The sequence below is a fragment of the Sminthopsis crassicaudata genome, chromosome 1, assembly GCF_048593235.1.
Source record: "Sminthopsis crassicaudata isolate SCR6 chromosome 1, ASM4859323v1, whole genome shotgun sequence".
Lineage (NCBI taxonomy): Eukaryota > Metazoa > Chordata > Mammalia > Dasyuromorphia > Dasyuridae > Sminthopsis > Sminthopsis crassicaudata.
The window spans coordinates 717979804-718003162 of NC_133617.1; the positions used below are offsets into that span (position 1 = coordinate 717979804).

The 23359-nt window shown below is 32.8% G+C and overlaps 1 protein-coding gene across 20 annotated transcripts in view; it reads right to left on the reverse strand.

Annotated features, from left to right (window-relative positions):
• The window catches only part of CHL1 (cell adhesion molecule L1 like), a 273073-nt gene that overhangs the window by 73478 nt on the left and 176236 nt on the right, over nt 1–23359 (reverse strand). For 18 of the 20 annotated variants that reach the window (XM_074284088.1, XM_074284083.1, XM_074284087.1 and 15 more), the window contains 3 exons: nt 4101–4223; nt 1238–1408; nt 97–144 (listed from right to left, as the gene is read on the reverse strand). In XM_074284088.1, coding sequence (XP_074140189.1) covers nt 97–144; nt 1238–1408; nt 4101–4223 — 342 coding nt within the window. The remainder of the gene's footprint in view (nt 1–96; nt 145–1237; nt 1409–4100; nt 4224–23359) is intronic. The other 2 variants (XM_074284085.1, XM_074284084.1) reach the window with 1 other exon arrangement.

Here is a 23359-nt window from a genome sequence, read left to right on the forward strand (position 1 = left end):
AGATTTAATGAACTATCAATGATAATTCCGAATATAACAAAGAACAGTGGTGGCAAAATTAAATGATAGCTAACTACATATATATGTCCAACTTACCCTTGGTAATATTCTGTCTGTGTGAACTTGAGTCATTAGCATGCTTTACTGAAATAAACAAAATGAAAACCAAATGCAAACATAACAAGTGATATTGATAACAATGACATAACATAAAATAAAATAGAAAGCCATACTTTCCCTAAAAGTGATGAAAGACTATCCAAAGGGATGGAAACTAGACTTGTGATTTGATTAATATAATCTACTCTCAAATGACAGAACTCTCTCAACCAGGGAAGGTCAACAACTTCTTTGAAGTTCATAGTCTTAAGAGAGTTTGTTTTGTTTTGTTTTGTTTTTATAAAAAGATTAAATGCTTTGCCCAGTGTCACACATCAATTATGTGCCAGAAGCAGGACCAGAAGCTATCTTTCTTTGTTTCATGGGCAGTTTTTATGGTCTACATCACACTATCTTTCCAGGATTGCTATATTACATCTGATTATAATGATCTTGGTGTCCACTCTGGGGGACCAAATTCCTGATGAAAATGTAAGATAGAACTTCTTCTAATACAAGATAAATCCACTTTAGTGAGACTCTCACCTTACCACAGAACACTCAATTTCAAGATTCTAGCAGATTTCCATAGCAACAAAAAATAAAATAAAATCAACTCAAACAAAAATGAATATTAAAAAAAAATCATCTTATTACTTTTCCTCTTTAATTGGATACATTTTTGATAGTTCATATTACCATGTTTAGCAAAGAAAAAAAAAAAGCATGTAATAAAAGGGAGAAGCTATATTTTTGGAGAGGGCTAATGCAATTATTCTTCTCTAATTCTTGCCATTTTTATAACTTTCTAACCAATATTAGAACTTGATTAGTGAGTAGAAAAGCATTAGAAATTCTTGAAATATCATCATATATCTTGCCTACTGAAAAACATTCCATTTTGTATTTCTACAAGCAAATACCATTGTTTCAAGATTTTTTTTTCCTGAGTATAAGAAAAATTCAGACCCTGCAGCTGTAGATACTTTTTTAATCCGGAAGATGTTTCTAGAATTGAGCAGAGAATGGAGAGGAACATCAACCAACATTCATCTACGTCAAACAAAATGATATTATAAGTGGAATATATTTACATCAAATGTCATTCAAAATGAAAATGCAAACTAAGTAGACTTACAACTGTTCACTGTCAGTTTCATTGGCATCTTTTGTACAATAGTTCGCAATCTTGGAAAAGCCGCAAAGCAACAATAATCACTCCGACTGTCATTTTCTTCCACATTTGCAAAGTATAGATCTCCCTTCTGGCTCATGTATACTCTTTCATCCTGTGGGATGTGTTGCAAATCTGGAAAGAACAATTCCCAAATTGGTGATTAAAACCTATATTTAATATTCCTATCCTTTCTGCCTTAACAAATACCAAAATGTTCAGTTCTGATAAGGTCTCTTCATTCAGCCTCACTCTTTTTCTATTCCTTTTTCATTCCTCAGTTTCTGTTACCTTTTCCCAGCTTTAAGAATGACTCGATTTTATCACTGTATTTTCAGCTTCTAGCACTGCCTGGCTGTGATTAGATACTTAATAAATGATCATTGAATTGAATTTAACTAAATTAAATTTAATTTGTTGTATTGCTTTTGTGAAGAAGAGATAAAGTATAGCTTTTTTTTTCTCATCAAGATTCCATTAGAGCCCAATCATAATAATCAGAATGACAGATACTCACTTAACCAATTCCATTAATGATATTTTATTAAAAATATAAGTTAAAGATAGAGTTTAGAATGTAGTTTGGAAAATAATTCCTAAAAATTCTTGGAAATTCCTAGAAAATCAATTTCTAAAACAAATGTTTTGTTTTATTCATTCATTTATTTATTTATTTATATTTATTTATTTATTTATTTATTTATTTATTTATTTATTTATTTATTTATTTTTTCAAATCAAATGTGATATAACATACAGAAATCTTCTTTGCCTATAATCTTTGCTGACTGGAGAGTATAAGTGTATAGATTGTGTTTCTATAATTATGCTTTTAAAACAAAGGCTCAGGCATAGGCTCCATACATATGCAGCTAGTAAACTGGGTTGAGTTGGTTGAATGAAATTAATTAAATTTAACATAATTTGTTTTCATGACAGATTCATATGCTGTCACAAATATACAGATAGAATATTTTGATATTATTCTTTACTAGAGATTTAACCATAACCACCTTTCCCATGTTCTCTATAGATGTAATTGTTAATTTTTTAAATCCAATTTTGTATGTTTCTCTATTTATATAGGCCATGGTTTTATTATCACCATCTGTTTCTGTGCTATAATAATCTGTAACCCTGAAGACACTAAGATCACCATGATAACTGGTCATAATTTTAATGTTCCCCTCCAAAATAGTATATATTTCTGATATTATGTTTCTCATTTATGTCAGACTGAATTATAAAGGTTAGTCTTACCAATATTAACTGTCCAGCCAATGGGTATATGTCTCACCAAGGTTTATCCCTGATTTATTCCCTACTAATCAACTAAAAGCTACAATAAGCATTTATCAGGAATTATGTGCCAGCTATTGTGGTAATCTCTGGAAATACAAATACTAAAAGGAATGTCTTTATTGTCAAAGAGATTGTAAAAAAAAAAAGTCATGAAAGAAGAAATGTATACATAAAGATATAAACAAAACAGAGACATAAGAAAAGTAATTAGGGATTCTATCCACAAGATTAAATAGACAGCATCTCCCTTTCTCTCCACCTATGTGTGTGTGTATATATATACATATATATATTGAAGGACCCAGGTTGGAATTGAGGAGATATGGAAACAGTATAAATAGAGAACTATCCTTAAGATCAATAAATCTTGTCTTTTATGTATAATGCGCATGTAGTACTATGTCTCCTTCCAATACTGCAGGTATAGAAAATGTCCTCATCCAGTAGTTAATTATAACAATGAAATCTCAGATCCAGTTACTATTCTTTCCCCCTTCTACTGTACATATATAAGTGAACTAGAATCTTTATTTCCCTGGGATTAAGGAATCATAGGGAGAGAAATGTTACACTATAGAGGAAGATCATGAAGGACTTCATAATTCATAGTCTTGGACAATCACCTGGGGCATTGAGAAACTAAGCAAACTGTGCACAGATACAAACATCTATTTATGTGTATTATATTAGGGACTAGATTCATAATTTCATTGGTATCAGGCACAGATATAAAACCTGGGGCCTGTAAGACTCCAAAACTTCCACCCAACTTCTGGATACAACCAGAACAAAATAAATGCAATTGGGGAAAGTTTAATGAAAATAATAAAAACTTTATCATGGATAATGTTAATTTCTGATTTTCTAAGATCACATGCTGCCAATACAGCTATATTTCCATTTGAAACTTTAAATCTTTTAGAGTTGACTAGACAGAACATTAAGTGAACTGCTTAGGCTCACACAGTCATTATATATCAGAAGCAGGACTTCATGGATTCAGAGCCCATGGTCCATTTCTTTTTATGTTGCTCTCTCCGAATCAGTCTCTCTGTCTTTTTTCAGCACCTATCTCTGTTTCTCTCTCTGTGTCACTTTGCTTAAGCTGATTGAATATCTCTTTCCTTTTCCCTTTCCCTTTCCTTTTCCCTTTCCCTCTCCCTCTTCTTCTCCCTCTCTCTCTTCTCCTTCTCCTTTTCCTTTTCCCTTTCTCCTTTTCTAACATTAGCATGAGAGGCAATATAACAGTAGAAGAAGAACATGCCAGAGAATCAAACTGACCTGGTGTGAAATATGTCTCTAGTTTATAACCTTCCTGTGAGACTGGGCAAATTAATTCATTTTAAAGCACTCCAGGCTATGCCCTAGAACTAAATCTGCAGAGCAGGTACTGATCCACAGAGATATGTATAGTTTCCTTTGTGATTTCGCCTTCCAGTAATGAAATCACAAATCCAGACCAACATAAAAATAACTTCATGAAAATTGGATTCTTACCTTTTCAGTAGAAGTAAGCATTACTCACCAATATTCATCCAGTATATATGAAGTGGAGGGATGCCTTTGGGGGGATTGCAGTGGAGGACTATTGAATTCCCCTCTTCAACTTCCAGAGGTTCAATTTTTTCTTTTGGAAATTTAGGTATACCTGAAGAAAATATAAAATTTTCACTCATATAAATAAAATATAAAATTTTCATTCATCCTTTTATCGATAAGTAACCAGTCTCTTCCATCTCTGCTTCAAATCTGCCTTATTCCAATACTGTTATCACTTCTCTATTTTCAGAGGCAGTTTCCTACCATCAACCCCAATGTTTTTTAACTTCTTGTAGGTTCTGTCTTCCTCCATCAAAACAGAAGCTCCTTGAATGCAGAGTTTCTCTTGCTTTCTGTTTATATTCCCTATACTTAATACAACTCTTGCTGTATAGTAATTTTTTTAATAAATGTGTTATTTCTACTATTTATCATATATCTTTCTTCTTTCCTCCTTTCCTTTCTTCCTTCCCTATTTCTTCCTTTTCTTATCAACCTCCTTTTTTGCTCCCCACCTATCTACCTACTCACCAATTATATCTCTAAGAATCTCCTATACATAGCAATAATATATTTTAATTGATTTTTAAATGACAACAAATAGATTACAAAGAAGTCAGTTGATATCTTTTTCTTTCAAATCACTGTGAAGATAATCTCTCTCTACCCCACCCAATTCAAATTGAACTCTCTCGGGTAATAAAAATAAATAAATAAATAAATAAATAAATAAATAAATAAATAGATAAATAAACACCTAAGTAAAACATAGTGATGTAAACACTGTGAACAACAACTTGCCTAGTCAGTCAATTCCCTCTCTGGCAAAAGACGGAAATTTCTTTTTCAGTTATTTTTTATCAGGAATGCTTTAAAATTCTCCATTTCATTAAAAATACATTTTTCTCTTGAAAGATTTTACCTCTATTCAATAGAACTATCACAATATTGTTAATATTGTTATTATTATTATTAATATGTCTGAGTTCATAAGGTATTGATTTTATTTTTAAATTACTTTATCTGATTTATTTTTAATTACATGTAAATATTTTTTTTATTAAGTTGCAAATTCTCTCTCTCCTTTTAACCCCTCTTCCTAAGAAGGCAAACCATTTGATATTGATTATACATGTAAGATCATACAAAACATGTTTTCACACTAGCTGTGTGAATATAAGAATATATAAGCTTAAGAAATATAAGATAAAATAATTAAAATAGTTATTTTAATATGCTTACATGTACAATTATTCTCTATTTGAAGGTGTTTAACTTTTTTTTTTTAATTATGTATACTTCAGAAGTTTCATGGATCTTTGTCTTAAGAGTAGTTAAATCATTACTGCTGTTACTATGTACAGTGTTCTCATAATTCTCTCTTCAGTTGTCACTGTGCAGACTTTTTTCAGCTGTGTTTGACTCATTTCATAATGCCAGTTGAGGTGTTCTTGTCAAAGATAGTATAATAGTTCACCATTACTTGCTCCAAGTCATTTTATAGATAAGGAAACAGAGGCAAAGAGGGTTATGTGACATAAACAGTATTTCACAGCTAGTAGTATCAGAAGAGGAATCTTCCTAACTACAGAACCTTCACTATAATCCATTGGGTCACTTAGCCAAATTTTTTTGTTTTTTTTTCCCCCCTCTCTGGAGGTAGATAGCATCTTCCCTTATGGATTCCTTGCAGCTAATTTGAATATAAAACTAAGAATAACTTTAATTGTTACGGTTGTTCCTTAAATACTTCATTATTTAATGTAAGTCTTTAATTTTTTTTTTCCTAAAAATCAACCAACTTTTTCTTAGAGTATTCCACCTATTTCCTTCTGTTTAATCCTAACTAATTCTTTTTATGCTTTCCTTTATCATATCCCTTTTCTTTTATCTCATTTTCCAACTACTTTCTCCATGATGCAGCAGTCTTCTTCAAAGAGTAGCCAGTTGTGTAACATAACATTGCCCCTTCCCTTCTCTCTTCTTCATTTCTTTTCCTTACCCTTCCTTTCCCTTAATTCTGCCCACATACTTTTACCTGAGGTATGGTTATATAAATTTTAATCACTGAAACCTCCAAGATAACTTGGATTTTAAAGCTAGATTTCTTAAAGACTAGGTCTTAAACTCAAATCATTATGCCTCTCATTGATTGACCAACAATAGGTCCCAGGACAAGCCCCACATGCTTATTATTTGAACTCTGATGGGCTTAGAGTGATTGTAAATATCAATTGTTTCTATTTTGGCCAGAAACCCTAAAGGACTCAGAATGATATATATATATATATATATATTTAATATCCTAGGTAAAAGAGGCCATTGTCTGCCTCATTTCTTATTTAACCTTAATCACTGATTGGCTGTGGCTTCAGTCAAACTGAAACCTGTTAAAAAGCTCAGTTTTAAAAGGTCAAAGTCTCCCACTACATCCAAAGCCATCTTCAGTCATCTGGATCTATATCTTGCCACTAGACTCAAATGGTTCTGGAGGAGAAAGTAAGGTTAGTACAAAGCTCTCCTGCACTTAAATCCAATTCATTTATATGCCATGACATCACCAACTTGATGTCATGGTCCTCTTTGAGAATGAAATATAAATAACAACAGAGCATCTTCCTTCCTTATCCTTAACTCATTTCTGCACCCTATCTATGTAGCAAGTGCCCTAATAATGATAAAGTTCTTAGAAAATACATATTCCATCTTTTTACATAGAAAAATAAACATTTTAACTTTATTGATCGCCTTGTGATTTCTCTTTAATGTATAGCTTTTTATTTCTCTTGAACCTTGAATTTGAAAGTAAAATTTTCTATTCTGTTCTGTCTATTTATCAGGAGTGCTTATAAATTCTCTATTTCATTAAAAATCCATTTTTTTCTTGAAAAATTTTTCTCAGTTTCCTTATTCTAATCATAGGTCTTTCACATTCCTGAATGTCATTTTCCAAGCCCTTCACTCCTTAAAAGTGGTAGCTGCTAAATCTTCTGTGACCCTGCCTGGGATTCTATGGTGATTGGTAAATTATTCTAATGATTACCTTACCTTCTGGTTATAGGATGTCAATATAGTTTACCTGGATAATTTCCTGAAAGATGATGCCTAAAGGCATCTTTGATCATTGCTTTCTAGTAAACCAAGAATTGTTAAACTATTTCCCCTCACACTATTTCTCAGTTTAGTTTTTTTTTTTCCAGTGAGATACTTCATAATTTCTTCTATTTTTCATTGCTTTTGACTGCTTTATTATTTCTTGATGCCTTATGAAGTCTTAACTTTCATTTGCCCAATTTTTGAAGAATTATTTTCTTCAATAAGCTTCTGTACTTCTTTTTTTTTTTTTTTTTCCATTTGGAGGAGTCTGCTTTTCAAAGTGTTATTTTCTTCAATATTTTTTTTAATCTCTTTACCAAGTTGTCAATGGTCTTAACATAATTTACTTCATTTTGCTTCCATTTCTTTACTAATTTTTCCTCTACCACTCTTTTTTTTTTTCTTAGTTTGAAAAATCATTTTTCAGGTCTTCTAGAATTTCTTGTTAGGCTTGTGTATCCAATTCATATCTTTTCTTTAAAGCTTTGCCTTTAGCTGTTTTTCTCTGAATTTGTATATCCATTTTCTGTGTCACCACAGTACTTGGATAGTTTTGTTTTGTCTTTCATGGTCACTTTGTTGTTTGAGGGTTTTTTCCCACCCTATTTCTTGATTTGGAACTTTATGTTTGTGTTAGGCTCTGTTTCTAGTTGGAGAAGAACATTGTTTCAAGTTTCAAACTTTCTTCACTGCTGTTCTCTGAGCTACTTTTTGGTGCTTCCTAGGGGGTATTATCTGGGGACAGGTGTGGTCACTAATCTGTTAATCTGTACTCCTGTTCTTTCTCAGGTATGTCCCATACTCCTTGGGAAACAATAAATGACTCATCTCTTATAGCTGTAAATGTGACTGTCCTTCAGGGTTTCCATCCCCTATTGCTGAAAATCCTCCTTTCTGCCTTTGAACTCTGATTAGGTATTAGATAAAGGCAATGGGGTTGCCCAATAGCATCTGCTCCTATATCTAGTGTTAGCTAGCACAGGGATAGCTGGTAATATCTTTCCACCAGTTACTGTGGCTTGAGAGCTCCCAAAGTAGTTATTATTTCTAGAGCTAAATGGTGTTTCATTAACAGAATTTCTGGGTAAGTCTCTTCCTCCATGTCAGTGATTTCTCATTCATATCTTTTGTTGACTCTGCCATCCCAGCATTTGATTTAAAGCTCTACTTTAAAGTTTTTTTGAGGGGAATGTTGAGAGAGTTTGGCTGAGTACTCTCCAGAAGTTACCAATATAAACTTTAGTTTTGATTGATTTTAAATAGCTAGTGTTCAATTTACAATAGAACTCTGGTTAAATTAAGAAGGGAATTGTTGAGGATGGCAGGAGTACATTACAAAGACTCCCAAATCCCTTATATGAATGAAGAAAAAGAAAATGTAAATACTGACCTGCAAATCCCTAGGTTTTTCCAGAGAAAAATGAACATGTGAAATGGAAATGCTTTCTGAAGTAAAAGCATTTACAGTACTTTGTATATTCACTGAGTCCTTACCAGGAAGGCAAGCTTTAACATAGCTAAATGGGTTTAAAGCTGCTCTGCTGGCCATCCAGTTACCACCATGAACAATAAATAAGCAGCTTGACACCAGAACCAGTAAGATGAATCCCAGGGCAAATGCCAACATATAAATATTACATGAAAGCAATCATTAAGATTTGATTATGGAATCCTATTTCAACTCTTAGGGTCAACAAGGCATGTGAAAGTTCATCCAATATATTCCCTTGCCTGATGGAATCTTTCCAGGGGATAACTACATTTCTATCTTCTGAGCAAAAAGGCCAAAGTTCACAACAGATTGCTATTATTCTTATTAGTCTTAAGAGCCTATACATTTATTAGGAAATTTCTTCTTAAGAAGCTTGATACCTCCCTTTCACTATTTTTTCATTCTTTTCCCCTTCTTCTCTAGAGGTTGAGGGAATTTGCTGACATTTCTCTAATCAGTGTACCAGCTGGGCCCAATGAATCATGTTTTTGTCTCAATTCAAGGACTCTTTCAGGCTCTTCTTTGCAGGGTGTATGCCATGTGTACAGTGTAAGGCCTTTTCAAGTTCAGGCAGCAAGCTTTGCTTGGCCTTGTATACACTGTTATATGACAGCCAATCAAGGAAATTCCTCCCCATCAACTTAAATTCACATCTTTTTTATCTTATAACACTCAACATTTTAGAAGAAAGTTGCTCTTTTTTTTCTAAAGAATATAGGAATATATTTTTAATATTTAAAAATAATTTTAATTAAATTTAATTTTTATAAATTATTTCAACAGAAAAAAATGTTTTATTGATGCTGTAAGAATTTTATATATTTCCTTAAAAAAAATTACTTCCCAAACCTCAATTCATCTCACCCCACCTACTACTATCAAAATAATTTTTCTTTTTAACAAAGAAAAATAAACCATCACAAAAATTACAGAAATTCAAAGTTCAAAAAGAACACAGTGGCCATCTAGTTCAAATAATAACAGAAAGAATATATCATATAACACATTAAAAAAATATTTTGCCTCCACTTGAAGAATTCCAGGGAAAGGAAACTTAATTTTTCAATGTAGCCCGTTTCATTTCAAGGCAGCTCTGATTAAGCAAGTTCTACTCCTCCTCCCTCATTTTTTTGGTTTATTTGTTTTGTCTTGTTTTTGGAATTTCTTTCGTTTTGTTTTGTTTTATTGTCCTCTAAAAGAATGTTGAAGTTGTAACCATTATTGTTCTAACCATTATTCCTAGTTTTTCCTTCTGAGCTCATGCAGGGGAAAAAAAAATTAAGTCTCACTTTTATATGAGTTTTTCAAATACCTGAAAATAGTTCAATCTTCTGAGTACTTATGTCTCTTTGCTAAACACCTTTTTTCTCCACTAGTTCTTATAAAATATATCTCTGAATATTTTTTAACTTATTTGTGTCTTTATAAAATATTGCAGCAAGAAATGGATAAAATACTCATTAAAGACTGATGAGGAAAGAAACATAACCTAAAATTGCATGTGGTTTTTGATAGTTACAATATACCACTTATTTATATTGGGTTTACAGTACAACAAAGCCCTGTTCTCTAGGAATGAATCCCCATAAATGATATGTGAATGTTTTTTTTGTATCCAAGTTTAATCCAAGTTCTATTGATCCACCACTCTATTTCTTATCCAGTACCAAATGGTTTTAATGACAGAAGCTTTATAAAAGAGTTTTAGGTACTGCTAAATCACCATAACACAATAAGCAAGACCTATAGCAATCTATTATTTGATAAACTCCTAAACTTCAGCTTCTAAAATAAGAACTCATTATTGCTGGGAAAAATGGAAAATAATATGTCAGAAACTTGGCATAGAGCTACATCTAACACCTCATACCAAAATAAGATCAAGATGGGTATATAATTTGTGCATAAAGGATGATACTATAAACAAATTAGGAGAACAAGGAATAATTTACCTATCAGATACTTAGTAAAGGGAGGAATTTATGAGCAAAGAAGAACTGGAGAACATTATGAAAGGCAAAATGGACAACTTGTATTACATCAAATTAAAAAGTTTTTGCACAAATAAAACCAACAGAAACAAGATTAAAAGGGAAGTACAAAGCAGGGAAAACATCTTTACAGCCAATATTTTTTCTAAAGATCTCATTTCTAAAATATATAAAGAACTGTGTCATATTTATAAGAATGCATGACATTCCCAATTGATAAATGGTCAAAGAATATGAGCAGACAATTTTTAGATGATGAAGTTAAAGCCATTTATAGTTATATGAAAATTGCTTTAAATCACTATTGATTAGAGAAATGCAAATTAAAACAACTCTGAGATACCGAATCACAACTCTCAAATTGGCTAAATGGCAGGATATGATAATGATAAATGTTGGAGGGGATGAGGGAAAACTGGGACACCAATGTATTAGTGGTAGAGTTGTGAAATAAAAGTGAGACTTAAATTTTTTTCCCCTGCATGAGCTCAGAAGGCAAAACTAGGAATAATGGTTAGAACAATAATGGAATATTATTGTTCTATAAAAAATGAACAAACTGATTATAGAAACCCCGGGAAAGATTTACTGATCTGATGCTGAGTGAAACAAGCAGAGTTAGGAAAACATTGTACATAATTACAGCAAGAATGTGCAAAGATCAACTATGAAAAGTTTGGTTCTTCTCAGTGATTCAGTGATCAAAGGCAATCCCAATAGACTTTGGATAGTAAATGCCATATACATCCAGAAAAAGAGCTAAGAAGATTAGATGTAAATCAACACATGCTCTGTTTACTTTTTGTTTCTGGTTTTTATTTCTTCCATGTTTTTCCCTTTTGCTCTGATATAAGTTTATTTTTATTTATTTATTTTTGCTGAGGCAGTGGGGGTTAAGTGACTTGCCCGGTGTCACACAACTATGAAGTGTTAGTGTCTGAAGGCATATTTGAACTCAGGTCCTCCTGACTTTAGGCTTGGTGCTCTATCCACTGACCCATCTGGCTGCCCTTATTTCTTTTAAAATTTACTATTAATTAATTTATTTATTTTTAACACATATTGCTTTATGAATCTTGTTGGAAGAGAAAAATCATAACAAAAAGGAAAAACTAAGGGAAATAAAAAACCAGAATGTTAGCATGTGTTTATTTATTTACATCCAGTCTCCTTAGTTTTTTGTTTGTTTGTTTTTGTTTTGTTTTGTTTTGTTTTTTTCTGGATACATCTAAATGCAGATTATAGTACATTATTTCCTTAACTTTCTTTTTTTTTTTTTTTTTTTTTTTTACTTTTCTGTTTCTGTTTTCTTTTGCAACCTGGATTCCATGGAAATATCTTTCACAACTTCACATGTATAACGGAATAAATAATATCAAAGTACTTCTCTTCTCAAGATGGGGATAAAGCATGAGTGCAAGAGAGAATTTGCAACTCTTTCTTTTTTTTGGGGGGGGGGAGGTGCTGAGGCAATTGAGGTTAAGTGACTTGCCCCAGGTCACACAGTTAAATGTTAAGTGTCTGAGACCACATTTGAACTCAGGTCCTCCTGGTTCTTCAGGGCCACCTAGCTGCCCCTTGAAACTAATTTTTTTTAAAAGAGAATTATTCTTAAAACATTTTTACATATAATTGGGAAATATTTAATGAAATTAAAAAAAATATATTGAAAGTCCCACCAAAATAAGTTTTTTTTGGTTTTTTGGTTGTCTTGACAGAATTAGTTCATTTTGAAATTTAACACTCCTGATGCCATTTTTGCAGAATGATAAAATGCTTTCCTATCTTCTTATGAATATTTATATTTAAAGTCTGAATTAATCAGTGAATTCCCTATAAAGCTATATCAGTTCCTTCCTATAACTCCTATTTTAATCTTTTATTGGAATGGTGTCATCTTTGTAAGTTAAGAACATTTTTTTTAGCAAATATTCCTAGTTTTATCTTATAAGAGTCTGTGTTCTTCACATAAACTTTTCGAAACTTGCTTGAACTTGACAGGGAAATTAACCTTAACATTGTTAATATCAAATGTAATATTACCTACCCCTCCCTCTAAATAATCCCAGTAATCTTTTTGCACTCCTCCTCTTGAGTTATTTACTTTTTATTAGCTTGAGCTAAGCCTTACTCTCAGTCCCCATGATGAGATCTTCTAAATATCCAGCTTAACAAATGTTGTTGCCCCTTTATGGAAAATTAGGTCATGAAGGGCAAAACAAGCAGAAAGAAGTGGGTTTTCTTGATCAGATTGCCAATGGCATCTGTTGCTATATGATCAGCCTCATTCTTCATATAATTTTCCCCAATCCCTTTTCTTCTGAAAGCATAAAACCATTTTCTGTGACTCTTCTTATTAAGCATTATGCACTCAGATATGATGTGTTTATACCAATTAATCATAATCTCTTCCTTCCAAAGTTGACTTTGATTTATTTCAGAATTAATAAACTCATGTCAGACTCTACTCAGATTTCTTCTCCTTTTTTAAGCAAACTGTAGAAAAGACTGATCAGTTAGTTCCCCACCATCCCCAACAATTTAAAAACCAGAAACCAGTACTTACATGTTAGTTTCAGAATTTAATTCTCCTATATTTTGAAGAATACATTTAATAAGTTATAACCTACTCTAATTTGACAGAGAACTCTAAATGATATTCAGATAATTAAAACCCCTTAACATTTCTGTCATCATGTCACATTTCTTTGTGATCTGTTTCCCAAATTTTTCATCCATTTCCTCTTTTGGCCCAGTCAGGCTGCCAGTACTATAATTACAAAATCACTTTTTTCTTCCTTCATTGAACCAAAACTAAATGCTTTAAAACATACTTTAATTAATTTTCTCACATTAAAATCCTCCCCCCCCTTTAAGGCTGGGGTTAAGTGACTTGCCCAGGGTCACACAGCTAGGAAGTGTTAAGTGTCTGAGACCAGATTTGAACCTAGGTCCTCCAGAATTCAAGGTTGGTGCTCTATCCACTGCGCCACCTAGCTGCCCCCTAAAATCCTTTCTTAACATATAATATGCTCCACCAACTATTTACCTATCTTGTTTATTTTGGTATACCATAAGCCAATCTAGAATCATATTTCAGTTCACTAAATCTCACTAATAACTATGATACCATATTTATCTGACAGTGTAAGCAATATTACAAGATATTCAAATGCAACACGCAAAATACAAAATATTATAAAATACTAAAGTTCGATGTATCAAGTAGCATCATTTTATCATGATTCCAAAGTTCCTTATTACAGTTTTAAAATTTGAACATATTTCTACTACAACCCACTATATAAGAATGTAAGTAAGCATTCTATTCCCTAAGATTTGGAGCATTGGAACCAATAAGTTAATTTAGTCATTTTGCCCAAGAGGTCCCAGAACAAAAAGACATAGAAAGTTGAAGCATCTACTTCCGTGGAATATTGGAAGAACTGAGAAGCATGTAAATTCAGGCTTAGTATTGTCTCATATCAAACTTTATCAGATTTTACAAGGTAGGTCTATTTTTTATATGCAGTTAATTAATTAGCTGCTTAAATCTTTTATCATTAAGCTTCTTTTGAATACTGGAAAAAATCTTATGATTCAGGAAGATTATCACAATACAGGACTCTGGTGTCCATATTTTAATTTTAATAAATTTTACACTTAAGACATTGTCTAAGTATAAATTTAAAAGTCAGCCATGACATTATTGAAAAATTCTATTTTACAAAACTTTAATCAAGTGATTAAAGGATTAGGGCTTTCTTTTAGGAACACATTCAAGTATTTTAAAATCTTAAGCTACTCTACTGAGTTGCATATTTGAAATAATATCACACAAAACAAATGTGCTATAGTAGTATCTCATAGTCCACAGCAATATTTGAATGGGCCTTAAAACTTTTAATGTGAAAAATTGAGCTTTTACATTAGAGAATGGTCAGATGGCTCTGCTAATAGAGCATTGGATTGAACTTGCCAGCTATATGATACTGAGCAAGTAACTTAATCTTGTTTGCCTCGGTTTCCTCATTTGTAAAATGAGCTGGAGAAGTAAATGGAAAACCATTCCAGTGCCTCTGCCAAAATAGCTCCAAATTTAGTCATGAAGAGCCATATATGACTGAAATGACTGTACAAAATTATCTTAGTCGACCTCAAAATTTTGTTCCAATTACAATCTAGCATGGTATGATCTATAAAAGAAACAAAGCAACTAAAACAACAAGAATAATGAGACACTGATTGACAAAATGTTTTGCGTTAACAGACAAGAGGTGCATTATCTTAATTAATAGCTTAATTTGCACTTATGAAAAAAAGACCAGCCCATACATACCAATTTCCTGAATAAAAATTCAGCAAAAATCAAGTGGGAGAAGTTAACTCTAGCTCTTGAGGAAATCTTTTGAATTTAGTTAATATCAGTTTTGTTATGCCTGTACTCAAAGATTTTCATGTTTTAGTGACAGCATTTAAAATACTGAATTATTTGTTTAAATATCCATTAAGTACATCCTTTCTATCCCCATGGAGTTATGAGTACTTACTAGTCAAAGATTGTCTTTATTATTCCTTTTATTCCTAGCTACTACCATACTTCTATGCATAAATTAGAGCATTAATCAATGCTGAATTGATTTAAAATCTAATTAATTAACATGAACACTAACAAAACACAAAGGTTAATTAAAATGAAGAGAAAAATGTAAGGATCATTATTATGCTTCTCTCACTAAAATTTCAATGAATCAAATACCTCAGATTTTTCCATATCTGATGATGAAAAAGAATCAAGCCTCAATTATCTGTCTGAAGAGAAAAATGATTAGTTTGTCAAGAAGTCATATGGTATTTATTTTGAAATTTGAGGTGTATGTCCTGCACCTCAAGAATCTTAGGGGTGTGGGTATGTGTTTGTAGAGATGTTTAATCTATGAAAAGCATGAAATCTGGAAAGTTTTCTCAACATTTAAAGATGAAATTTCCAGAATTTTTTTTTTAAAAGTCATTTTTAAGTTAAATTTGAAATTAAGTGTTTAGAGAATCCTTACAATATATGTGCATCAGTTGGGGGAAAAATAAATTGTGAAAGTTTCATTTTTTTTTCCTATTGTAGACAAAATGGGGAAAAAATGACAAGAAAAAAAAGGAAAAAAACTGTTTATTACTTTTCTAAAACTTGTGGTAAAATTTTTAACTTCAAGCCAAAAAACTTTTGAGTTAAAAATGAACATTTGTTCCAATTATCTTTGGTTTCTGAAGATAATATCAAATGCTGTCTGCAGTTTTTATTTCTGTAAAAATTCAAAATATTTAAACTCATGATAAAATATATAAAAAGAAATGAAATCATTAATGGCCTTATGGTTAGTGAACCAGTCCCAGATATAAAAGTATTACCTGTGTGTGTGTGTGTGTGTGTGTGTGTGTGTAGTAAAATATAATTTCTGCTCCTTCCTCTGGCATGTGTATATAACCCTGAGCAAGCCATGTAAGCCATTTTAACCTCTCAGGGCTCCAGGAAATTCTCAAAGACTATAACTTGCAGAATAAATTCTACTCTTCATTGATGGTCTAACTTTAATCTACCAAAGTAGTCCACAACAATAATGAATTCATAGATTTCATATGAATGTATTTTTGTACATATGTGTTTATGACACATGTGACACATAAGTCATGTGTATTCCTTAATACCTACCTATGTGCATTGTATTTTATGTGTGAATATATATGTATATTTTTATGTACATATCTAATATCCTCAACAAAAAGTCATCCTCAAAATTCATTGTTATATATAGCACAAAGGTAACCCTGATTTTCTGATTATGCCTGATTAGGTTAAGCTCAGAGAAATTCCTCAAAAACATTTTAGTCATATAGCCCATGATAAAGAAAATTAATGATAGCTAGGTGGCCCAATGGAAAGAGTACTGGATTTGTAGTTAGAAAGCTTAAATTCAAAATGTGCCTCAAACATTTAATTGTATGACACTTGAGCAAGTCAGTGATCTCTATCAGCCTCAGATTTTTCATCAATAAAATAGGGATTAAAAATAGCAGCTACTGCTTAGTGTTGTAGTAAAGATGACATAATCTTTTAAAGTGCTTTGAAAAACTTAGTGTTATATAAATGTTAGCTTTTAAAGAGAAAACACGATGAAATTGAAATAAGATTAAATTTGGAAACAAAAGATCTGAGTTACAATTTTTATTCTGCCACTTAATACCTACCTATATAACCAAACTTGTTTCCTCACTAGTAAAACAAACACTGACATAGATGGGGTGAGAGTTAAATGAGTTTAAGAAGTCAGCCTGTCAGCAGACTGCCATTGTCTTTCTCCATTGCATGCCTTTTGTATTATATATAGAAAAGAGTTTCTCAGAAAAATAGAAAAGGCCATGAAATACAGATCCCTAACTCTATAAGAACAAGATGAATCAGACTCTCTTCTCATTTCCCTTACTTATTATTTACCTCTTTAACCAACAACAATATCCAAAAATCCAAAGTATAAATCTGATAATGGAAAAAGGAGATAATCCTAACATCAATTGCTGCTGGTGAAAAGAACACAATCTCAAGAACATCCATAACACATATCAGAGGACAGATTCTTCTATACAGAAAGAAAATGGGAATGCATTTTGACAGCTGCCATATTACTATTCTAATCTGAACTCAGACTACAGCACACTTTGTAACTCCTGGTGACAATAAAGAATATCCTCATTCAGATATCTCTTGCATACATTTTTTTTCTATCTCTCTTGTATAAGTGTTTTTATTGGTCCACAATTCTAATGAGAAGATAGGGTAAGTGATCATGTGTGGCAGCGACTGCCTTGTACTCATCATGAGGAGATAGGAAAGAGCTAAAGAGATGTGATTAGAACCCATGTATACTGCCTATAGAATTTCCATCCTCAAAATCATGCAAGGTTAAAAAAATGGAGTCACTTGAAAAGAACTGATTGGTGACTGACTACACAAGGAATAAAATACATTTGATGAAACAGAAATAAACATTGGGTGTATCATCTTTATACAAGATTTAGTATTATTAGTTCAATGATACAGAATATTGGGCAATAGTGGCAGTGTTGAGCCCTGGACAATAAGTGATAGCCATTCCCCTTCCTTTGCAGGGGTCCAGCCTCTGCACGGGGGTCCAGGAAGTTAAGCAGGAAGAATAGGGTCGGCATCAAAGGAAGACAGGAGTCATGGGATAGTTTGAGTGTGGAAGTGATGGAAGTGATGCTCCCATCCCTCAGGCTCCTTCAGGCTTTATTTTTATACTAAATCATGATCATATACATTACTTTAGGTCAACATAGTCTTTAGACATGTGTCTGACTTATTGATTTTTATATGTTACTACATTTGACATTTAATATTTGAGTAAGTTTTTTATGGTAAAATGTAAATTATTGATTACATTACATGAAGCTAATAATGAAAGGTAAATGTTATACAAGGTTAAATGTCAGTGAATTTTGTTAGTTTACTTATGTCTTCTTTGTCAATCTTATGGATTGTTTGATTCCTCTATTTCCCTGACTTGGAATCTTGTACATAGGCATTTAGGTCAATTCCAGCTGTTTTAACTCTCTACTGATTCCTAGGCAAACTGATCTTTTCTGAGGCCAAGTTAATAAACACCACTGTGGCTTAGACCCTTGGATTCTCTCCTATAAAGACAATGGTATTCAATAAATGCCTGTATATGGTATTGGAGCCCCTGTTGTACTTCAATTAGGTAATCCTCTACTGGGATTTGGAACATTTCATATTTTTGGAATGTATCCTTCATCTGTCTCAGAGAGAGATTAGTTTTATGAGGACAGAATATGCCTGTGGAATCATTTCTAGTTAACTTGCCCAAATTGCCCTTGTCACCAGATTTTTTTAGATGTTTAGTGCTGTAATCAAGGCAATCATAAATAATATAGAAAATGGTAGTCTGTTAGGTTTTTACTAAGTGCTAAGTTGGTACTTAAAAATTCTCTAGCTCAGTTCAAACAAGCAAGTTCATTGATTGTAAGTAGTTCCCACAAGCCCTGCAGTACCCACAAGCCCATTTTCTAGGAGGATAAAAAGAGGCAACATTGAGTCTGAACAACAGTCTAGACTAGGGAAGGACAAGACTTCCCGAGAGAACTTCAGGGAAGCTCAAGGACATTCAGAGCCAGGATTCAGAGGAAGAGGATCAAGATTCTACCTTTGTTCTGGCTGGAGGCTCCAGAAGCCTCCCAAGAAACCTGCTCCCAGAGGAAAAGATTTTACAGAAAAGAAACCTCCTCCCAGAGAAGGATTACAATTGAGAGATGACAGAACTTTACAGTAGTCCACTAATGAAAATCATAGAAGGAAATGTTGTTTCTGCAGGAGTGCTGTGCACATTTGATGTCAGTGCTAGGCTTTGCCATCAGCCTAGAGATTGCAGCTTCCAACATCCCTGAAATTAAAACTGGGAAGGGGCAGCTAGGTGGCAGCTAGGTGGCACAGTGGATAGAGCACCAGCCTTGAATTCAGGAGGACCCGAGTTCAAATCTGGTCTAGACACTTAACATTTTCTAGCTATGTGACCCTGGGCAAGTCACTTAACCCCAGCTTCAGAAAAAAAAAAAAGAGAGAGAGAGAGAGAGAGAGAGAGAGAGAGAGAGAGAGAGAGAGAGAGAGAGAGAGAGAGAGAGAGAGAGAGAGAGAGAGAGAGAAATTAGAACTGGGAAAATTTAGTTTAGAAAAGATCCTGAGAAAATCTTGAGGTTCCGACTCTCCTTTACATACCATTGTGTCATAAATGTATAGGTGCATTATCTCAACCATTGCTAGGATAATTTCCCCTTCCTTTTGAGTTACTGACCTATCTTGACCTCTATCCTGTCAAGTTTAAGTTATGATACTTTCCTGGAATTATCGCTTGTCCATTCTTCCCAGTATCCTTGCCCCTCCTCCATCTGCTTTTGTTTCCCCTAAAGCTGCAATACGTTTAGGATACAATTGTATGCTCAAGTTATGTATTCTGTTTACAAACTCTAGTTAGGTAAAATCCTATATAAACTCTCTGTCTCTGTTTACCTGCACCAAGTGATTTGGATTATAGTTCCATTATTTCAGCTAGTTTAAACCCTCCACATTAAAATTAAAAACCAATCTCTACTCGCCTCAGTTTTCTGGTACTACAGCAAGAGGACTGATCAGAAATTTTTAAAAAATCTGGATTCAAATCATATTTTGCTGCTTACTACTTCAGAAATCTTGGACAAATGACCTAAGGTCTCTGGTCCTCAGTTTTCTCATTTTTCTCATTTGTAAAATAAGAAGTTAGACTAGATGATTTCTAAAATCAATTCTACTTTTGAATCTATCAACTAAAAGTGTCACTCACAACAATTTAAATATGACATGTAGATTGATTAGCAACTTAGGTTCTGAAGGTTATTTTAGTTTAAAATCATGAGCAAATGAGTTGCTTTTATCTATATGATCAATTGTTGGTCCTACTATAATTTCATAAAAATTTGTTATTTTTCTTAGCCCAAGAATTAGATATGGGAAGATGTAGCATATCTTTGAAAAATGGTTAGAAATTTAATCAAGTATTTTTTTTCAGAAAAAATTCCTTATATCTTATCTAAATCTTCTTATTTCTTTCAGTGTAGTATACAGAAATATTAAATCTATTTATCAAAATATGTCTATCCTTTTTTCTGAAAATGTTCCATTTTGCTGAAAATATTTTTTTAACTCTAACCCTTCTAGGCCCAGGACCTTCTCACTCTTATCTCATTTGTATAATCCTTCAAGGCTTTCCACTTTAGAGAAAAGCTCAGGCCAACCTTTTGGTTTCTGTACCTCTGTCCCATAGATAAATAAGAACCTTCTCTTCCAATATTTTCAATTCCCTTTTACATGTTTTCTTCTCCCATTCAAATGTATTCTCCTTGAGAAAAAGGGCTATCTTGATGTTTGCTTATATTTATAGTAAACCCTTATAAAATGTTGCTTTTCATCATTTATTTGATGGTAATATTTTATAATAGAAATAAAATTGAAATAATTAACTCTTAAGCCTGGGAAATAATATTGGCATATTTTATAGTATTTTACAATTTGGAGAAAGCAAAAGAGTGAAGCAGCTAATACTAGTAGAGTTAGAGCTACTTAATGGTGAAACAAATAAATAAATGATCTCATAGTATAAATAACTTAACTGTTGTTATAAACTTGTAAATTTCAGAAGCTGGACCTGAACTCTGATCTGACTCCAAGGGCAGAAATATTTTCCACCACACAGACTTGTTTTACTTTTGTGAGCCTCCTTTTCTTTATCTTTCATTTAGCACACTTAGATTTCTATGAAATCCCTTTATGTTCCTTGATTCCTCAGAGTATATATTATTTTCTGAAGTTGCTTTTTTTGTTTTGTTTGTTTGCTTTTTTTCTGTTTGTTTGTTTGGTGGTCTTCTCCCTCCCTAGAGGGAATTTTGTCTGTCTTTTCTAAGTAATGGCAGTATTTGTTTTCTTCTTTGGTAGGACTATATCCAGAATAGACAAGAAATGAAGTATAGAAATAAATCAACTGACTTCCCATATGGCTATTTCTGCTTTTTAAGATTGCCTAGAATTTCCTAGTTAAAGAAGCAATTGTTTCTGTAAATTTAGTAGATGACTAATTCTTTGTATTGTCCTCTGGTGATCTTTAACAAATCTGTCAATGAATCAGTGAATCAACAGGCATTTATTAAGCACCTACTTAAGGCATTTTGCTTAGTGGCTGTTTGCTCAGAGAATATAAAGACAAATGCAAAGCAGTCTCTGTCCTTTATAAGTTTAAGTGGGATACATCAAGAACACACATGCATAAATAGAAAATGTATAGACATTAAGGAAACTTTGTTTCAGTAGAATGTGCCAAGGGAAGCCCTAGCAGTTAATAAGATTAGGAAAGACAATTACATTGAAAGTCTTCTCTGAGCTGAGTTTTAAAGTAAACCAGTGATGCTGAGATGTGGAAGTGAAGAGAGACTTTTAAAGGTCAAGGGATGTTAAAAAGTAGAACTGGGGAGAAAGTAAATGTCAGACATGGGGGACAGATGATGAAAAAAAATCATCAACAGAGATGGAAAATCATGTATGAGGTAGAGTAAGGAGATCATGGGGCTTGATGACAAGAGTAAAAGAAGAGGAACTTAAGACTAGTCTATGAAAGAAGCTTGGTGCCAGATCATGGAGGACTTTGAAAATGTACTTTGCCTGAAAGGAAAAAGTGAGCCAATAAAACTTCCCTGAAAAGGCTTTAGAAATATAATTTACTACTAATAATAGAAATAATAATGGTAATGGTGGTGATGATGATGATGATGATATAATGCTGGAGAAACTGAGGCAAATTAGAGATTAGAGAGGTTTTAATATTTTATTTGAGATTCTGAGAGGGAGAGATAGTCTGGAGGCAGAGGAGAAATCATTTTGCCTCCAAGACTAAAGTGGACTTTTGTCTCAAAGAATTCAGCATCGAATATGAGATTCCAATGATTTTTATATGGCTCTAATGATCAGGGGAGACAAAGGCAAGGAGTGGAGTCTGAACACTGGTGAGTGAGAAATTTCCAAGAACTGACCATGAATCTGGTTCTGACATGTTTTTTGGGGGTGAGGACCATAAAGTCTGATAAACTGAGAATGCTGTATTCAACTAGAGACAGGAAGTCTGGAGAGATAGAGGTAGAGGATGTCAATTAGTTATCTGAGATAGGACATCTGGAGTTTTATGACTCTTTTGGAATGCCAGAGTGGCCAGATCTCTACAGCCCTAATTATTTCAGTCCTAATGAATAGGAAAGAGGGGTTGTAACCAGGGGGATTGAGGCAGAACAATTCAAGGAATTGAGGCAGAGCAATAAAAGGAAATGGTGACACAACAATAATAGCATTTACAAAGTACCAGAAGATTTACAAATATATATATATATGATCTCAGTTATTCTTTATAACAACTCCCCAAGATAGGTTTTATGATTAGCCCCATTTTCCACAAGAAAACTGAGTTAGAGATAGATGAAGTGCTTTATTCTTATAATAAGTATCTGAAGTGGGATATATCAGCTGATTCTTCATATCCATCTTCATTTCCAGCACACTACTTCACATCTTCATCATTGTGTCAGGACTATGACAACAATCCTCTAAATGGTTCTCCCATCTCCAGTCCAATCAATCCAGTGTTCTTGAGTCATTAAGTGTACTCATCCTGATACTAATTTTCTGGCCATATTACTACTCATAGCTACAACTTCAATCTTTCTATTTTGCATTTCAAATTAATTCTAACTTCTCTGAACAATCCTTATCTCATCTGAAAACTGAAGTTAAATAATATTAGGCCTGGGCAGTATCTGAATAGTAGATCAGCTACCAATATTAGGTTTGGTAGATCTTGCAGGGATCATTTCTTTTTTTTTTTTTTTTTTAATTATATATATATATATTTTATAATATTATCCCTTGTATTCATTTTTCCAAATTATTCCCCCCTCCCTCTATTCCCTCCCCCCGATGACAGGCAATCCCATACATTTTACATGTGTTACAATATAGTCTAGGTACAATACATGTGTGTGAATATCATTTTCTTGTTGCACAATAAACAT